The 16965-nt window shown below is 38.6% G+C and overlaps 1 protein-coding gene across 7 annotated transcripts in view; it reads right to left on the bottom strand.

Annotated features, from left to right (window-relative positions):
- The window catches only part of LOC102436717 (integrator complex subunit 6-like), a 62352-nt gene that overhangs the window by 33309 nt on the left and 12078 nt on the right, over positions 1-16965 (bottom strand). For all 7 annotated transcript variants that reach the window (XR_002830390.1, XR_002830387.1, XR_002830386.1 and 4 more), the window contains exons 3-6: positions 4167-4316; positions 3270-3359; positions 2855-3038; positions 2466-2594 (exon numbers count right to left, since the gene is read on the bottom strand). Coding sequence is in view for 4 of the 7 variants with exons in the window: in XM_023757720.1 (XP_023613488.1) it covers positions 2466-2594; positions 2855-3038; positions 3270-3359; positions 4167-4316 (553 nt within the window). In the remaining 3 variants the exon portion in view is untranslated. The remainder of the gene's footprint in view (positions 1-2465; positions 2595-2854; positions 3039-3269; positions 3360-4166; positions 4317-16965) is intronic.

Here is a 16965-nt window from a genome sequence, read left to right on the forward strand (position 1 = left end):
CTCACAATTCTGGTGATGTGTATTTTTCTGAGGAGAGAGTTCTTAGCATTCATCAGAATCTTAAGAGTTAACAACTCTGGACAAAGAGGAAATGGAGCTAGAAAGAAAATCTGAGCTATTTATATGACACCAAATCCAAAGGTTTTCAGTATGAAAGTTCCCAGTTCATGTGAAGGTAATGAACACAAAATTGTGGATTGAACAGTAAATTGTTAGCAATATATCATGTCCTTCCTTTATGATTAACTTAATTTAAAATAGGCTGTAATGCCTCAGTCTTCTATGGCAGTTGTTCTTAACTTGGAGTCCAAGAAACCCCTGAAATTAAATACAAAATTGTGTGTTTGTGGCCTCTATCCATTTTTCTAGGAAGAAGGGATTTCTATTTTTCCAACAGTTTCTCAAAGGGTTCCGAACTAAACAGCAAAAAAGTCAGTAACCACAGGATCTACTACTTCAGACAGAAATGTGTCTTTCTGCCCCTATGCACTTGGCCCTTTTCTTCTCTAGGCAGCTAGTTACCACTGATTGTGGCCACAACAATTAAAATGTATGATTCAGATCAGACAAGCACTTTGGTAATGAGGTACAAACAAGTGTGTATGTGTGTTAACAGACAGCAATGAGGAGAAGCCTTGAAATGCAGGTATAATTTGACGGAGAAGTTCCTTCCCCTGTACAAAAATAGCTCTGCTTTTATGTATTTTGAGATATTGAACTTTCAGTAAAATCTCATTTGAAGAGAAAATGTTCTGCAGTTAAAAAGTGTCCAGAAAAATACTGGTGTAGGATCTTATAGAATACTAGAGGCCCGGTGCACAAAAATTTGTGCACTCGGTGGGGGGGGGGGAGGTCCCTCAGCCCGGCCTGTGCCCTCTTGCAGTCTGGGACCCCTCAGGGGATGACCACCTGCTGGCTTAGGCAGGCTCCCGGGGGATTGGGCCTAAGCTGGCAATCAGACATCCCTCTGGCAGCCCGGGAGCCTCGGGGGATGTCCACTTGCCAGCGGGGAGCAGGTCTAAGCTGCAGTCGGACATCCTTAGCGCTGCTGAGGAGGCGGGAGAGGCTCCCACCACCACTGCTGTACTGGCAGCCATCAGCCTGGCTTGTGGCTGAGCAGAGCTCCCCTTGTGAGAGTGCACTGACCACCAGGGGGCAGCTCCTGCATTGAGCATCTGCCCCCTGGTGGTCAGTGTGTGTCATAGTGACCAGTCATTCCCAGTCGTTCTGCTGTTAGGGTCAGTTTGCATATTACCCTTTTATTATATAGGACAGAGGCCTGGTGCATGGGTGGGGGCCGGTTGGTTTACCCTGAAGGGTGTCTTGGATCAGGGTGGGGTCCCGCTGGGGTGCCTGGTCAGCCTGGGTGAGGGGCTGATGGGTGTTTGCAGGCTGGTCACACCCCCTTCAGGGTGGGGGTCCCCACTGGGGTGCCTGGCCAGCCTGGGTGAGGGGCTGATGGGTGTTTTCAGGCTGGTCACACCCCCTTTAGGATGGGGGGTCCCCACTGGGGTGCCTGGCCAGTCTGGGTGAGGGGCTGAGGGCCATTTTCAGGCTGGCCAAGCCCCCAGGAGATGGAAGCTCCCAGCCTCTCCTTTTTTTCTTTTTTTTTATTCTGAGATTTATTTACCTTCTATAATTGAAACTTTGTAGCCTTGAGTGGAGCTCAGAGCCGGCCAGGGCGGGCGGGAAGCTTGGCTTCCTCCATCGCCAGGGGCAAGCCAAGCCTCCTGCTCGCTCCAGCTCTGTGGCCACTGCCGGCTGAAAACAGGTATCTGGGGTTTATTTATCTTCTACAATTGAAACTTTGTTGCCTTGAGTGGAGCTCAGAGCTGGCCATGGCAGGAGGGAAGCTTGGCTTCCTCCATCACTGGAGCAACCAAGCCTCCTGCTTACTCCAACTCCGTGGCTGCTGGCCGCCATCTTGGTTGGGTTAATTTGCATATCATTGCTCTGATTGGCTGGTGGGCGTGGCTTAGGGCATAGCGAAGGTATGGTCAATTTGCATGTTTGTCTTTCATTAGATTAGACTAGCATAAATATTCACAATCACTTGCTGATGTGTGGTAACAAACACAAGATTTCATAAAGATAGCTTGGTACATTTGGCACTCACAAGACCAAACTAGTTGAGTGGCACTCTACAGTGAATCTCCAGATATTTCATGAATAAAGAGGTAAATAATTCAATGTCATCCCAAGACTGGGGACCAGGGAATATGAAATCGGTAGGGAAATGGAAGAATTTTCTTAGGAAGATTTGACATTGAATTAAAATTGCTAGAATTTGGCCACCTGACATGTATATATAGGCAATGAATAAATGGTAGTTTTTTGGATGGATGTTTGTAACCGTTTGAATGCGCGTGTAGAGTGAAGACTGCCTATTATGATTACTGTTTTTCCAATCATAGATGGTTTGCCTCAATAACACTATAGGGTAAAAGCAAAGTTATCTACTGTACCTTCTCCAATAAGAAGTGGATCTGGTCCTGTTTTTTCAAAGTTAATAACTACACCACTCTGAACTTTTTGAACTAGAGATTCTAAACACTGATTCAACATTCTTTGTGTTCTAACACAGTAGGAACGACCTATATCAGAAGGAAAAACAAAGAGTACAAGTTTGATCAAATAAAATACTATTTCACAATAGAAGCATTTGACATTCTAAAATATAACTTGAAATAATCATAACTACATTGGCAGCAAACATCACACTATTAATGAGCTTAAGCAGCAGAGTTAAAAATATTCTGAAGGAAAACAAGTAAAGACCAGATATGGTATTTAAGAAAAACTATACTCTGCCGCCCTGAATTCTTCCTTTAGAAATAGTAAATATTGCCAGTACCTCCGGTGACTTCACACATCTGTGTGATAGCAGATTCATCAGTTGGTACACTCCCTAGTTGCTCTGGCTCAGTAGAAGCCAATCCAGGCAAACGTAACACCAGGGCAAATAACCTCTGATCCCAACGAAAAGGTTCTTTTGTTAGTTCACTCCCAGGCAGTGGAGAATTCAAAGGAAGATGAAGCTGAGAAGGCAAAATTTGAAAGGTTTCATCATAACAACCCGTACATGAAGAGTTAAAGAATTAGGGGGTCCACTTTTCTTTCATGTACTCAATAAAATAAAGCAATCTTTCAAGGATTACCAAGATAATAAGTTCACTAAACTTATTCTTAACTAGAAATGTATGCCTCCCACAGAAATAGCTGCACGTTCTCTGCCATTTAAGCGAAAATTTAAAAAAATGAAATCTCACCTCTTCTTGAATACCAGCCGTACTTGTTAACTTATTTCCATCTGTGATGGTAATTAAAATAGATGGTTCTAAAAAAAATGGATTTCTCCCCTAAAATACATTTAAAAAGTATTAGAGCCATGTGAAGTAATAAAATTGTATTTAAACTTTTACATTTGCCTTGCCAGTGATCTCCCAAGACTGTGATAAAATTTGCCTGGATAAATAAAAAGGAAAAGATTAGGGACTGAGTGGGTGGGGATGAAAATAACAATCCCTGAAGAGGTAGCATTCAGAATAAACTGAGAAATTCTTATAATTAAGGAACTCCCAAACTATCACATCCAAATACTCCTCTCCCTCTGCTTTCCAAGTAATCATAAAAGAAAGCTATTAAAGAGATTATAATGGCAACATCATCCACACCATCTGCCTGAGTCCAAATTCTGGCACAGCTAGAGGAACATTAGTGACTTACACTCTGCAACCTGGAGAGTGACTGGTTATTGTGAGCAGAGTTTTCAAGTAGGAAAGTACAATGATAGCAGCAGTAAATGCTATTATGCCTTCCTCTCATTCTAGAGCTTTTTCATTGAATTGGGAGGGATGAGGGAGTTAAGGAGATTGAAAACCTCTCTTCAGTTGTCTTGCTCCAGCATTTATTTCTCAGCAATTTATTCATGCCATTCTCAGATATCTAATGACCTGACAGGTAGGCAATTTTAACTATATTATGATCCAGTCATACACCAGACCTCCCCAAAAGAGAATTTTTTAAAAAATGTAATTAAAAGATATATGGATCTCTTTTTGGAAGTTATGAAAAACAGCAGAAAATTTGGTAACCATACCCACTCTTAAATTCTTACCCCAAGTCACCAAATTAAATTAGCTGTACTCACTCAAAAATATTTTTACCTGTCCATAATTGTCTATTCCAGATATCAATCTATTGAGATTTAACAAATCAAATGAGGATCTTAGAGCCTGACCAAGAGTCGTCAGTCCAGAAGCCTGAAGATTTTTTAGTTCATTCATGAATGTTGCGTGATTTTCCTTCCAACCAGCCTGAAAACCAAACATTTACAAATTCCCAATTATACAGTGAATAATATATAAAGTGCAAACAACCACTAAGTAGCAAGCATAAAACCTTTAACAAATTAATAGTTCCTTAATCTGATTCTATTCTCTATCTGGACTGAAAAAGTGGAACTAAGGCAAGTAATCAGTTTCAGAAAAATTTCCCAGCTTTAATGATCAAGAACAAAGATGAAAACAGTACATTGTCCATTGTAGCTGGAGGGCTTCGGCTCAAGAAACCAGTTTTCTATCCCGGCTCAAACAAACCCACCAAAATACCTCAGTATTTACCTTAGTTTGACATTAATGATGAGCATGGAATAAGAAGTAATAATAAGGAGTAATTTTTAAATGCATTGTCCTTAAAAGAGAAAATCAGCTATGGGTGTGTGATCTACATGAACTTTTCTAACCAAGATTCTTCCTCCCAAGCAAGAGTAAAGGCAGTGGGGGTAGGAGATTGTTATAGGAATAGAGCCACAATTATTTGGATACAACTCTTCTGGCATCTTCAAGTATTCAGAAAGCCCCAAATCAAGAATAATGGGAGAAAGAAAAGAAAAATGTTTTGGCAAAGAAGCAGCATCCCCTAGGCACACCACAGCAGAAAAGAACCAAAGACCCAAGGTCAATAGCCAACATGCTATGAGTAAATGGTTGATGGGTCAGCAATAAAAACAGAGCAACACAAAATGCCAAGAAGAGAAGCCAAAAGAAGAAGGCAGCTAATATAGGTCACAGGAGTAGGGCAGCAAGGGAGAGAAAAAAACAGCACAGTTTGGTAGCTTGGTGAGACAAAACAGCCACCTGAGTCTTGGTAGCCAAGAGCAGCAGTGATATTAAAAAATACTGAAGTCATGTGACAAGGCCAATACAGTTGGAGATGAAAAGCAAGAACAGATAATACAGCTAGGCCGGCATGGCTCAGTGGTTGAGTGTTGAACTATGAACCAGGAGGACACGGTTCGATTACCGGTCAGGTTGCAGACTCAATCCCCAGTGTGGGGCATGCAGGAGGTAGTTGATCAATTATTCTCTCTCATCATTGATGTTTCAATCTCTCTCTCTCCCTCTCCCTTCCTCTCTCTAAAATCAATAAAAATATATATTTTAAAAAGAACAGGTAATACAGAGATAAATGAAATTATTTAAATTTCATGTTTGGTTAAAAGCATACTGCCCATATCCATACAACTATAGCACATACTATCTTAAGTTGTAGTTTCCTGAAGCAATTTGGATCAGAATGACTGAGAGGTAGAAAGGGAACAGATTACTGACTGCACCTTCTTATGAAGTATCTGCACTACCTTGAGCAAACCTATTGGTTCTTAGAACCTAAATTTCATTACCTTAAAATGATGAGGATGAGATAAGCAGGCACACTATGTAAGACTGTGCATGAGAACCCTGGAGGAGAGTCATTTACCCTGTAATGGTCAATGAAAATGGTGCCCCCTAAGGTTGAACAGTGCACAACCTGCATAACCATACAGGGTAAAAGTGGTCCTAATTAAGATCCATCTCAGTCCATTAGTCTGGGATTCTGTGTAATTAAAAATGTACTTAGTTTTTAAAATATTCCTAACACATTCTGTAGGTAAACGTATCTAAAGGTAAAACCTTCCCATATGTTCTTTTGGCCAGACTGTATATATGGCTTTTAGTACTAAGGGAAAGTAGGGCTTGAGAATAATTACCTATGGCCCAAGGAAAATCTTATTGCACTAGACCACCTAAACTTGAGCTAAAAGGAAGGATCATGATTTTAATTGTCCTCATCAAATACCTAGAAATATCAGCAGATGTTTGCAAATCACACCGAATTCAAAAATTAGCTTTCCTCTTTGGGGTAGAAGAGAAAGGTGTAGAGTTGGAAGGGATTGCATCAATTCTTTCCTTTATTTATTCAACAAATGTTTATGGACCAACTATGATATGTTGGGAAGAATGTTATGTGCTAGGGATATAGAGAGTAATTAGCCTTTAGAAGTTCATGCCACAAAGTAATAAGGAATGCAGTTATGGAGTCTGAAAGATCAGAGAGTTAGGGAAGGCTTCTCACAGAACATGGGGTATTTGAGGAAGCATAATGGCATGAAGGTCATGGGACTCTCCACAATGAAGTGAGGAGTGGAGGAGGCAGGCCAAGGGAAGAGAACAGAGAGTTCATAAGAGGATAAGGACTGCTGGGGAATCACAAGTAATTTGATTTTTATTTTTCTGGGTACATGGCAGAAGGCAAGGCTGATAAGTCAGGCTGTGACTATAAGTGCTTTGTACATTGTGCTCAGTAGTTTGGATCTTGTCTTTCAGCCCTGGGAATAACTTGAGGTTTTTAATTAGGGGAGTGGCATGATCCCTAATTTTAGCAAGTTCATTCTGCTGGGAGTTAGAGAATAAATTGTGGGGTGGAAGGGAGGCTGAAGCTTGAGGCAGGGAAACTGGTTTGAAGATTGTTGCAATAGCTTATTAGAAAAGCGATGAAAACCTGAGTGAGGGCAGTGAGGATAGAGAGGAGGTTGCAGATAAAAGAAATATTTCAGAGGTGGAGTCAAGGATTTAGTATCTAATTAGAGGGATGGGTGAGGAAAAAAGGGTCATACATTAGGTTGAGGTTTCTAGCTTAAGCAAACCTGTAAATGGTGGGGTCCTTCACCCAGAAGCCACTTTATAAAGTTGGCTTTACTTCCCACACTGTAAACTTAAGAGTTATATCTATAACAAGTGTTGAATTCCTATAAGCCACAGATAAGTTAAGTCACAACTACAGAAAAATTAGTGACATACTTGATTTGGTAAAGGGCTGGGATAAGATTTGCATACCACTTAAGCAAGCACCCTATAACTCATCACTATCCTATCCTATATAATAAAAGCCTAATATGCTAAGAGTCCAGTTGACCAGTCATCTGTTCAACCAATCAAAGCGTAATATGCTAAGGCTGCTCAACTGCTCACTATAACTATGATGTGTACTGACCACCAGGGGCCAGACGGTCCCTCCCTGGCTGGCCAACCTCCCACATCTCTCACTGGCCCAGTGGGGTCCCTTAGCCTGGCCTGCACCCTCTCACAATCCAAGACCCCTTGGGGGATGTCAGAGAGCCTGTTTCAGCCCGATCCTGCAGACCAGGCTGAGGGACCCCAATGGTGCATGAATTCATGCACCGGCCTCTAGTTTAAAATAATGTGTTCTCTGATTGTGTAGTCTTACTAATCAACCTGTCAAAATAATTGCTCTTGAAAATTGCCCTTATAAAATGGATTGAAAACATTTTACAAATCACTTCTCCCCTTAAATCATTGGTGTTCTGTTTTTAGGTCAATTACAATTCTTTGCAATGAAGTGGATGAATTTGAATGAAATCTGAAAGATTCTCCTACCTCAGTACTACAAGGCATATGGGCTACACTTTATTACCCAAAGCAATAAACTTTTTGGTAGCAGTCTGGCTCCTTCAAGAGAAGAACTAATATCTGAATAATGCTGCCCTTATAAAATAAATTGAAAAATATTCCCTCTGCTTCATTTAAAAAAAAAATGAGCTCTCTGAATTGTTAGGTTTTTGCCATGGATAGTACCATGGGTTTTGTGATTTAGCCAATGAATGGGTGCTATCTTGTCGTTCTGGTAGGTTTGAAATAATAATAGATTAAACATGACATTAACATTTGGCTTTTAAAAATGTTCATAGCTACAAGGGAGCAAAAATTAAAGAAAAAATGTTTTGGCCAACAACAACCACCAAAAAGAGAGAGAGAGAGAGAGAGGGAGAGAGAGAGAGAGAGAGAGAGGAACTAAGTGGCCCTAAATTCATTCCTCAGAATACTGAAGTTGGGGGGTAGGGGGAAGGCCAAAGATTAATTTAAATATTTAGAGAACCTTATTAATGTGACAAATTTGTTTCAAATAAATCATTATGGCCCTAGCCAGTTTTGCTCAGTGGATAGAGCATTGGCCTGCAGACCGAAGGGTCCTGGGTTCAATTCAGGTCAAGGGCACGTACCTTGGTTGCAGGCTCTTCCCAACCCGGGTTGGGGCTCATGCAGGAGGCAACCAACTGATGCTTCTTTTTCTATCTGTCCCTCTCTCTTCCACTCTCTCTAAAAGTCAATGGAAAAATATCTTCGGGTGAGGATTAAAGAATTAATGAAATAAAAAATATGAAAGTCTTCAAAAAGATCATTATGAAGAGCTAATGGGAGGAAGTATATGTTTATATTTTTATTTCATTGCTTAAAGTTGTTTTTTTTCCCACAAATGAATTGAGGATAGCCCATTTATCTTCTTAATACAGTATTTTTTTTAATTTACTCCAAAGATATCCTATTCTCATGTCAGTAAAACCTTTACTCCTAATAGTAACCTCCCTACATTCTCATGGAGCTTTGCAACTTACAAAGCACTTCCACACTTCAAATTTGCTTGGCACAAACCAATAAAAGAGGCATGGTATTATCATCCCTATTTTGTTTTAACCAGGAAGAAGTAAGATTTAGGTATGTCTTGTTTATGGAGGTAACAGTGGCTACATATGGCTACTGAGCACTTGAAACATGAATAGTCTGAATTGAGATATGATATAAGTGTAAAATACACATGGGATTTTGAGGGCTTGGAACAAAAGAGAATGAAAATATATTTTATTTTTATATTGATTACACATTGAAATGACAATGCTTTAAATATTTTCAGTTAAATAAAATATATTACTATAAGTTTTACCTGTTTCTTTTTACTTTTTAATGTGTTACTAGAAAATTTTCAATTTTGTGTATGGCTAGTATCATATATCCATTGGCCAGAGATGTTCTAGAACAGTGGTTCTCAACCTTTGGGTCTCGACCCCTTTGGGGGTCAAATGACCCTTTCACAGGGGTTGCCTAAGACCATCAGAAAACACATATATAATTACATATTGTTTTTGTGATTAATCACTATGCTTTAATTATGTTCAATTTGTAACAATGAAAATACATCCTGCATATCAGATATTTACATTACAATTCATAACAGTAGCAAAATTACAGTTATGAAGTAGCAACGAAAATAATTTTATGGTTGGGGGTCACCACAACGTGAGGAACTGTATTAAAGGGTCGCGGCATTAGGAAGGTTGAGAACCACTGTTCTAGAGGGACTTGAGGGTCAGTTAGGAAACCTTTGACAGACAATAGACTCATTACAGATTCCAAGGCTGGGGGAAACAGGATCAAAGCAGCATCTCAGGAAGGTCAGGCTGGCAGGGACATATAAGATAAACTGGAGAAGGAGAAGCTATATCAGGAAAAAGAGGCTAGGAGGCTTAAATAGCAGCAATCCAGGCCAGAGGGAATCAGGGCCTGAATTAGAATGGGAATGAAGAGGAAGAGGCTAACTGAGAAACATTTTAAACAAACAAGATAAGACTCGGTGACAGACAATGAGCCTAAAGGAGAGGGACTAAAAGATGATTACAAAACTTCTAGCCTGGAAAACCTAAAGAATGGAGGTTTAGGACAAAGGAGTAGCCTGGGATGGGTGAAATCCTAAAGTAAGAGGAGTTTATTGTATTCAAGTTTTAAAAGTCTCCCAGAAGTAAAATAATAATGATGATGATGGTGGTGATGAAAAATAATAACCATAGCTAATATTTATCAGTGCCTATGTGTCAGGAATTCATTTATGCTACACATTGGCATTTTATATGTATCCTTCTCATCTGAGCCTTATAACCACCCCCAACCAAGTAGGTGCTATTACTATTTCCATTTTATAGATGAGCACACTGAGGCTCAGAAAGGATAAGCAACTTGTCCAAGTAAAACAACTAGTAAATGATACAGCCAGGATTTGAACCCAGGTAATCTGAGAGCCCACCAATTTAAACCCCTGTACTAGAGATTCTACTATGTATCCCACATATTCATGTCATAGACATGTCTCCTTATATTAGCTTAAACGTTTGTAACTTTAACAGAATTTCCAAATTTGTTTCATATAAGCCTACTTTTCCTGATGCCTAAATGCAGACCAATTGGGTATGGGAACAGTGGATCAGGACTTAGAAAACCCTAGTCTATTCCTGGCTGTAACTAACTATCAAAGCAAGTAAGTGATTAACTCCTTACTGGGGCTGTTTCTGACCCTCTTCACCCTTATTTCCATCTATGTATTTTTCCGTGTATAAGACGCTATTTTTTTCTAAAATCGTTAGACTGAAAATCGAGGGGTGTCTTATACAAGGAAGTCAGGGGAGGAGGGAGCTGCATGGGTGTGGAGCTGCCCCATTACCTTGTCAAACAGGCTTCCTCCAATCAGGAGCCTTATTGCTATGGACGTCAGCTGATGCTGTGATTGGAGGTGGAGGTGGAGAGTGCACAATGCAACATGGACCAGAGTGTTCTGAGCCCATAAAGATGTCAAAAAACAAAAAGATAAATACCGGTAAGCAATTGTCTAACTCTGCAAAATTCAAACTGAATGTAATCAGCTATGCAAAAGAGCATGGAAATAGAGCTGCAGAGAGGCAATCTGGACCTTCCTCCACTGAGTGTATAATTAGACAGTGGAGAAAACAGGAAGTACAACTCCTTAAGATGCCAAAAAAGAAGGCCTTAAGAGAAAAACCAGCAAAATGTTTAAAATATTGATTTCTTTTTTAAAAAAATATATTTTATTGATTTTTTACAGAGAGGAAGGGAGAGGGATAGAGAGTTAGAAACATCGATGAGAGAGAAACATCTATCAGCTGCCTCCTGCACACCCCTTACTGGGGATGTGCCCGAAACCAATGTAACATGCCTTTGACCGGAATCGAACCTGGGACCCTTCAGTCCGCAGGCTGACGCTCTATCCACTGAGCCAAACCAGTTAGGGCTAAAATATTAACTTCTTAATTTTGGGTTGGAAAAGTGGGGAGGAGGTGTCTTATACATGGGGGGGTCTTATATGCGGAAAAATACGGTACTTATCTGAGGGGTGGGTTTGGCAACAGGAAACTGGCATGCTCCCTCTAGGCCTGTTGCTGAAGCTTTTTCTAATTTTCTGGTCTGCTCTCTGACATGGTGCTTAAGGGGTAGGCTCTGTCCCTCCCAAAAACCTATAGGGGACGTCTGTCAATATGTGAACTATTTGAAAGCTTTTGAGAACATATATCTAGTCTATATCCTCCAGTCTAGCTTTTAAAAGGAATAAAACTGTTATTTAGAACTCTGGCTGGCTCCTGTGACATATTTCCCCATTGGTTTCAATGAAGGAGGGAAAGGTGGGATTGTCATTTAGTTGGTCCCCCAAACCTCAACATCCCATTACTTGTCCTTCCTGAACTTTATCCCATTTTGGCTAGACCCGTGGTCGGCAAACTGCGGCTCTTTGGCCCCTTGAGTGTGGCTCTTCCTAAGCCTTAGGAGTACCCTAATTAAGTTAATAACAATGTACCTACCTATATAGTTTAAGTTTAAAAAATTTGGTTCTCAAAAGAAATTTCAATCGTTGTACTGTTGATATTTGGCTCTGTTGACTAATGAGTTTGCCGACCCCTGGGCTAGACCATTTCCCTGATTAATTTATTTATATTTCTTTTTATTTTTTTTAAATAGAAGAACCCTTTCCTCCACTAAAAACTAACTTTCCACTAGAGAAATGCCCCTTTAGATGCTTTAAGCAATAAAAATAAATAAATAAATAAATAAATATAAAAAAATAAAAAAATAAAATAAATAAAAAAAATCTAAAAAAAAGAAACTATGTAAATTGGCTGTTTGTAAATCAGAAATTAATCAAATAATTAAAATTCTTTAGGATGATAGCTATTGAAAGAGAATGGCAGTGAATGTTTTCAAAGAGCAAAAATAATCCTTCCATATTATAGATGGTCAGAAGCCAGGCTCTCTCCCACAGCAGTGAGAGAACCTCTCACTGCAAGGTACCACTTACTATGTCCCTTTGACTTGGTGCAGAGCCAGTGCACTGACCCATTTGGGGCACACACACCCAAAAGTCTTTTTGGACAGTAGTTTCAGTTCAGTCCAAGTCTCCCTAGCTTGTTAGCAAGCCCTGAATAAAAAGCCTTGCTGGAGTCTTAGAGACAATACATGTTGCTCCTTCTGTTTGACCCAAAGGAAATGAAATCAGCCTAATAATATTTGCCCTTTGTTATCCCATACAGAGGGCCATCCTGGACTTAGAGCTCTTCTTCTAGGTGGTTACAAACTAGATGATTAACGGATTTGAGTATTTTCCCAGATGTCACAAGTTAAAGCCAAAGAGTCTAAATTTAGTAGGGCCAGCATTTCTCTTGTTGAAAGATAAACTATTTTTCTTTTTCCATCTGCTCTCTACAAGGTTGGAGGAAATACGTTCTGCAACAACCCAGACAATTTGAAAAATCAACCTCAACAGCATTTTTCAACCAACTTACTTTCTTCTCCAACTGAACACTGTATCATCGTTGTCATCACAGACTGCTCTTTTGTTGGTAAACCAACCAGTGAAACAGAATGAGATGAAAAATAAGAAGCCCTGCTTTTCCAATCAACTCTGTATCCCGAGGAGACAAATAGCTTTTCCCTTGGCTTTATATGGAATATCTGTGTGAGTTAAAGCTTTTGAACTTGAAGAATTTCCTTTTCACAATTCAAATGGACCCCAATTCTGATAGATATAAGGCAAGGTTTACTTGTTCCCTTAAGTAAACAAAACACTGTGAGAGTTGAATCACTTTAAAATGTTCAAAAGTCTTTTAAAATTGTTTACAGCTAGCACACCTATAAAGGAAGTCTTTAAAATTGTGAAGTGCACATTAGGAAGATACCATATCATTAAAAGAATGGAATTGTCTTGCTTCTTGTATCTCCTTTTCAAACTCTTTTCTCGAATTATATTTTCTGACCCTACTCGATGTAATTTTTCCTTAATACTCTATTAATTTGGTTTGATTTCACTTTTTTGTGTTTTTATCACTTGACTCAGGTACTGATACACTCCTAGGTTCAAAAGAGGCATTCTATTATTGTTTTATTCATACGAATATAGCTTTTTCTTATAAAATTAATTGTCTTTAAAAATCTAGTTCTCAAAAAAAAATCTAGTTCTCTTGGATTTCTTTTTTTCAAAATTACTTTCCTAGGGGCAATTTTTAGTGTCCTGAACTTGCAAAAATACTCAAAGTCCATTTTATTTGATTGCATCAAATCTCTCCCTGAAAACTCTTGATTGCTATTATTCTTTGGTTCAATCCACCAATTTTCATGAACATACTTCAGGAAATACTTCCAGTCAAAATTACATAAAATAATTCTAGCTTACTTAAATCTTCTACTTTTAAAAAGTTCTTAAGAAATTTACTCCCTACTATATTGCAAAAACTTATTTGACACTCTGTGGCCTGCAGAATTATTTTTATTCGGCAGATGGCTAAAGACTTTCATGACCACATATTTTAAAATAAACTGTGCAATATGAAACTAATATAATATTGTATGTCAACTGTAATTGAAAAATAAAATCTGAAAAATAAACAGGGCAAATAAAAAATTCACAATTTGATTCTACTAACACTAAGTTCACCATTTTGTGTTACCTGTCTTTTTAAAATACCTAGTATGATTTTTAAGTGGATAAATTCATAAGGATTAGTCTAAAATATCTGCAAAATGCATTTATGAATTTTCAATTCTTACCACAGGGAATTAGGATAAGCTTATGAAATAACACACCTCTCTGAGTCCACTTGAAAGCATGACAAGATCAAAAGAAATTTGATCTTCACCAGAGGATGCTAACATGTAGAAACTGAATTTCAGAAACTATTCTGCTTTCTTCTGGAATCAATTGCACTGTTACTGAAGGAAAAATACCTTAGAGTTGCAAAGAATTTGCCAAACTCGTTCAGATTAAAATGTCAAGTTTCTTCTCTCACTCTCAGACCATTTCAATGGTAGCTACTGACCAATTCTGTTATCAGAAAAAAAAATGATATTGTGCAGATCACGTATTGAATTATTATTCAGATTTTGGGGCTCTGATGAGACATTTTTATGAAGACATACGCAAAATTAAAATTTTAAAAGGTGATCTTGGAAAAATACAAGATCACTTGGGAGTGACACTAAGCCACTCAAACACTGCAGAAAGAGCTAAACAGAAGAAATAGCAGAAAGGCCACTCATTACTTTCTAAAGATTAGATAGCATCTCTTTCCTCCTAATTTTTAAAAATAATTCTCAAAAAAGTTTATGGACTGTTTTTTATATCAGCATCATTGTTAAAAATCCCAACTGATATACAAGGCTAGTCCACCTCTTCACAAAACTCTCAGTTCAACCTTTCAGAGGTAATCATTGCCAGACTCTGTCCTGAGTATTAAACTGTTAGCAGCAAAAATAAAGAACACCAATAAGATGAAGTGACATTTACTGATTTAACCAGTGTGAGATACAGTACATTAAGCATGTAGGAACTGTTTTCTAAAATTTAAAGCAATTTTGAAATCACCCGAAATTCCAATGCCTCAATTATTCAACTTCCTGCCTTTCAGTTATACAATTCTCTCTAGTACAGTGGTTCTCAATCTTCCTAATGCCGCGACCCTTTAATACAGTTCCTCATGTTGTGGTGACCCCCAACCATAAAATTATTTTCGATGCTACTTCATAACTGTAATTTTGCTACTGTTATGAATCGTAATATAAATATCTGATATGCAGGATGCATTTTCATTGTTACAAGTTGAACATAATTAAAGCATAGATTAATCACAACACAATATGTAATTATCTATGTGTTTTCCGATGGTCTTAGGCGACCCCTGTGAAAGGGTCATTCGACCCCCAAAGGGGTCTCGCTCGACCCACAGGTTGAGAACCGCTGCTCTAGTACATTTTTGGAAGGAAGTGTTAGTAATCTAGTCCAATCCCTTCATTTCACAGATAAGAAAACTGTCATCTAAAATAAGGTGAAGTGAATTGCTCTGGGTCAGGTATCTATCTAATCAGTAGCAGATTGTGGCCAAAAACCTTGGTCTCTTGCCTCGAAAGCCCAAGCACTCTTTACAGAGCTGCTAAAGCAATAGAACTTGTCAGATTTACATGAGAATGGATGGTATGATCTACCAGATAGGCTGTACTATGATCACTTTTTAAAAATCTGATTTTTCTAAAAAATACCTAGACTTAAACAGAACTTCTAACATACAGTTCAGAAGCATCACTGTGAAATGGAGTTTACAATGTCTATACACATATGTAATCTTTAAGAAAAAATGGATAAATGGTAATGGAACGAAACTTGACTTGGGGTAGTAAACACACACTATTAAAAAAAAAAAAAGAAAAAAGAAAAATGGCCCTAGCCGGTGTTGCAAGGAGTTGGAGTAAGCATGTCAAACTTGTGGATCATGGGCCGCATGCGGCCCACAATGAATATTTTTGCAGTCCAGCCAATATATCGGTATGTAAGAAACATTTTAATAAAAATTTTGTAACTTAATTTTTACAATATCCTGTTATACATAATTATTAATAATGAACTACAATGTTCGCTAATGACTGATCACTATAATCGTGTTGCATTAATTTCCCTTACACACCTTACGCACAGCTGCACCATTTCTCTCCACTAATACTAGGAGTGAATATTTTAGTGGCCAATTGCCACATTATTAGTTTTGGACTGACTTGTTTGGTGTGTGCAACAGGAAATATTTCGCTTTTGGAGAACAAGAAAAGTAGGTTTATTTGCATTACACTTATTACTTTATGTAGTTATTCAGTGTCTGGTAAGTTAATGTTCAATAAAAATATTAATTTTTATTAAAATGTTCTATTATTTTGTTAATGATTACTCATTTATGTCAGCCCTTTGTATTCAGCAGGTCTCTATGGAAATTAAGCTATGTTTCCATGAAAATTGAAGCTTTTGTTTTTTTGTGGCTCACATAAACTTAAACCTTGTTTATTTGGCCCGTGTTAGCCTTTGAGTTTGACATGCTTGGGTTAGAGCTTCAGTCTGAGCACTGAAGGGTGGGGCAGGGGAGGGGAGCAGCTTGATTCTCATCAAGGGCTAGTACCTGGGTTGCAGTTCTCTCCCTGCTCCCCCTCCCCCACACCCCACTGGGTTAAGTGCAGAAGGCAACCAGTCCATGTGTCTCTCTCACATCTATGTTTCTCTCTTTCTCCCCCTCCCTCCCACTCTCTCTGAAAAGCAATGGAAAATATATCCTCAAAAAAAAAAAAAAAGAAAAAGAAAAAGGAAAAAGAAAAAATATCCTCAGGTGAGGATTAAAAAGAAAAATGGAGAGCTTTGTTCCTCATATCTTTAACATTCTCCTACAACAGTGGTTCTCAACCTTCCTAATGCCGCGATGTTGTGGTGATGCCCAACCATAAAATTATTTTCATTGCCACTTCATAACTGTAATTTTGCTACTGTTATGAATCATAATATAAATATCTGATATGCAGGATGTATTTAGGCGACCCCTGTGAAAGAGTTGTTCGACCCCCAAAGGGGTCGCGACCCACAGGTTGAGAACCACTGTCCTACAAGAAATAAAAGAGGGACTCCTACCAAAACGAAACAAAAAAGCAAGAGGGACTCCTAACTTTCTAATGCCATGTCTGTATTAAAGCCTAGATATTCTCCCTAGAA

The sequence above is a fragment of the Myotis lucifugus genome, unplaced genomic scaffold, assembly GCF_000147115.1.
Source record: "Myotis lucifugus unplaced genomic scaffold, Myoluc2.0 scaffold_2, whole genome shotgun sequence".
NCBI classification, from domain to species: domain Eukaryota; kingdom Metazoa; phylum Chordata; class Mammalia; order Chiroptera; family Vespertilionidae; genus Myotis; species Myotis lucifugus.